We start from the raw sequence: 1,659 nt of genomic DNA on the forward strand, positions 1-1,659 counted from the left end.
CAGGGTTAGCACTTTCTAGCACACAGGCTACAGTTCTCAGGAGGTTGGGAAGGTTATAACAAAGCTCCCAGTCTATAGGGGTGTGAATTATTCTGGTGCTGCAGCTTCCTTATTCTCAAGGTGATGTTTGTTTGCATTGGTCACTGCTTCAAAATTGTCTTTACAGGAAGGAGAATGTGCACAGACATGTGCTGAGGCTGCTCCTGCATCTTCATCACAAAGTGGCACCAGCCAAACTAGAATCTCTGCAGAAGGCTTTGGAGCCCACCAAGCAGGTAGGAAGGGAAAGCTAATTACAAATGAAAGCAGCTCCTTTCTGAGCATGGCTTAATGCAACATGAGCTCTGCCTCCCAAGTGTACCAAGCTGTGGCTCCATTACCTTGTAACTTCCTCTCTCTGTGCTGGTTTGTTGAAGCACACAGGGTAACACACACTTGGTGGTGTGGCTAGTAGGAGCTAGAATGGAGTGTGACTTGTTTTTCCCTCCCTAATTCTCATTCTGCAGAGTGGAGAAGCTGTGAAGGAGCTTTATAACCAACTGACTGAGAAACTGGAGCTTCGCAAGCCAAGTCCAGCTGAGGTGACTGAGACTCCCTCCATGGAGCTGCCCTTGCCCACGGTGCCCACACCAGCCTCCCGCTGAGCTGGGGCAGTGGTGCAGGAGTGCCACGGCAGGATTAACCCAGTGCTCTACAGCCTGAAGCCCTGTGCTGCCTTCCCAGTGTCTCTGCCCACGGGTGCAAACAAAGAAAAGCCACTGAAGCTCCTTCAGGAACACAGCTTGCCCAACTCACTGGCTCTTGCTGGGTAGAAGACTGTATGCAGTGTACTGCAAAGTTTACTTTTCTTAAACATAGCTGAGTGTCTTCTTGTAGATCCACTTGAAATCTGACTGTACATTTTTTTTTTTGCAAAAGAAAATGCATATTTTTAAGCTTGGCATCTTGTGTTTTTAAACTCTGCTGTAAGAACTGCTCAGGGAGTGTGGAACCTCATTGTGCTTGAGCTTCTGAGGCTAACCATGGCTTTCATTGGGCTTGGTCTGCAACTTGGGGCCTTTGGAGAAGGTGTGCAACAGAAGGGAGTGCAGAGGAGATAAGCTCCACTGATACCATTTCCTGTTTGAGGTTCTAACTGCCAGGACATGGTCGATGTGCTGCAGTAGTCAGAGATGTCCACTGCTGTCACTAGCACTCAACAGCATCTTCTCAGACAGGCTGGTGGCAGGTCTGGCCGAGGAGAGGAGAGCTGGACAGCCAGCAGAACGAGAGGCTACCAGTCCATGCCCTCCTGGCCTGCTGCTGCTCAAGGGTGTGAGAAGAGACACTTGCCAGAAAACACATTTGAGTAGTGACCGTTTGGTCTGCTTCCATGTTTTGAGCTGAGGATGGTATCACTCCTGTGCCAGGTCTTCCACAAACTCCTGAGGTACATGTAAATCCCCACACGACAGGAGCTGAGTGGCCATGGTGGTGTGTGGGGTGCCCTGGGTGCAGGGTGCTGGGGTTGTGGGGTGCCAGTGCTGCAGGGTGCCAAGCATGTAGGGTGTTGAGGATGCAGGGTACTGGTGTGTGGGGTGCAGGGTGTATGGGGTGCAGGGTATGTGGGGTGAAGGGTGTATGGGGTGCCAAGGGTGCAGGGTGTGTGGGGTGCAGGGT

General features: G+C 51.4%; 1 protein-coding gene across 1 annotated transcript in view; it reads left to right on the plus strand.

Moving 5' to 3' along the window:
* NELFB (negative elongation factor complex member B) overlaps window positions 1–935 on the plus strand; it is a gene marked incomplete at its 5' end in the record, with an annotated part of 12,623 nt that extends 11,688 nt beyond the window's left edge. Inside the window, 2 exons of the mRNA XM_009073443.1 lie at window positions 167–275; window positions 507–935. Of these exons, the coding sequence (XP_009071691.1) occupies window positions 167–275; window positions 507–644 (247 nt within the window). The remainder of the gene's footprint in view (window positions 1–166; window positions 276–506) is intronic.
* Window positions 936–1,659: the final 724 nt, after the last annotated feature.

Source organism: Acanthisitta chloris, unplaced genomic scaffold, assembly GCF_000695815.1.
Source record: "Acanthisitta chloris isolate BGI_N310 unplaced genomic scaffold, ASM69581v1 scaffold7574, whole genome shotgun sequence".
Taxonomy (NCBI): Eukaryota; Metazoa; Chordata; class Aves; order Passeriformes; family Acanthisittidae; genus Acanthisitta; species Acanthisitta chloris.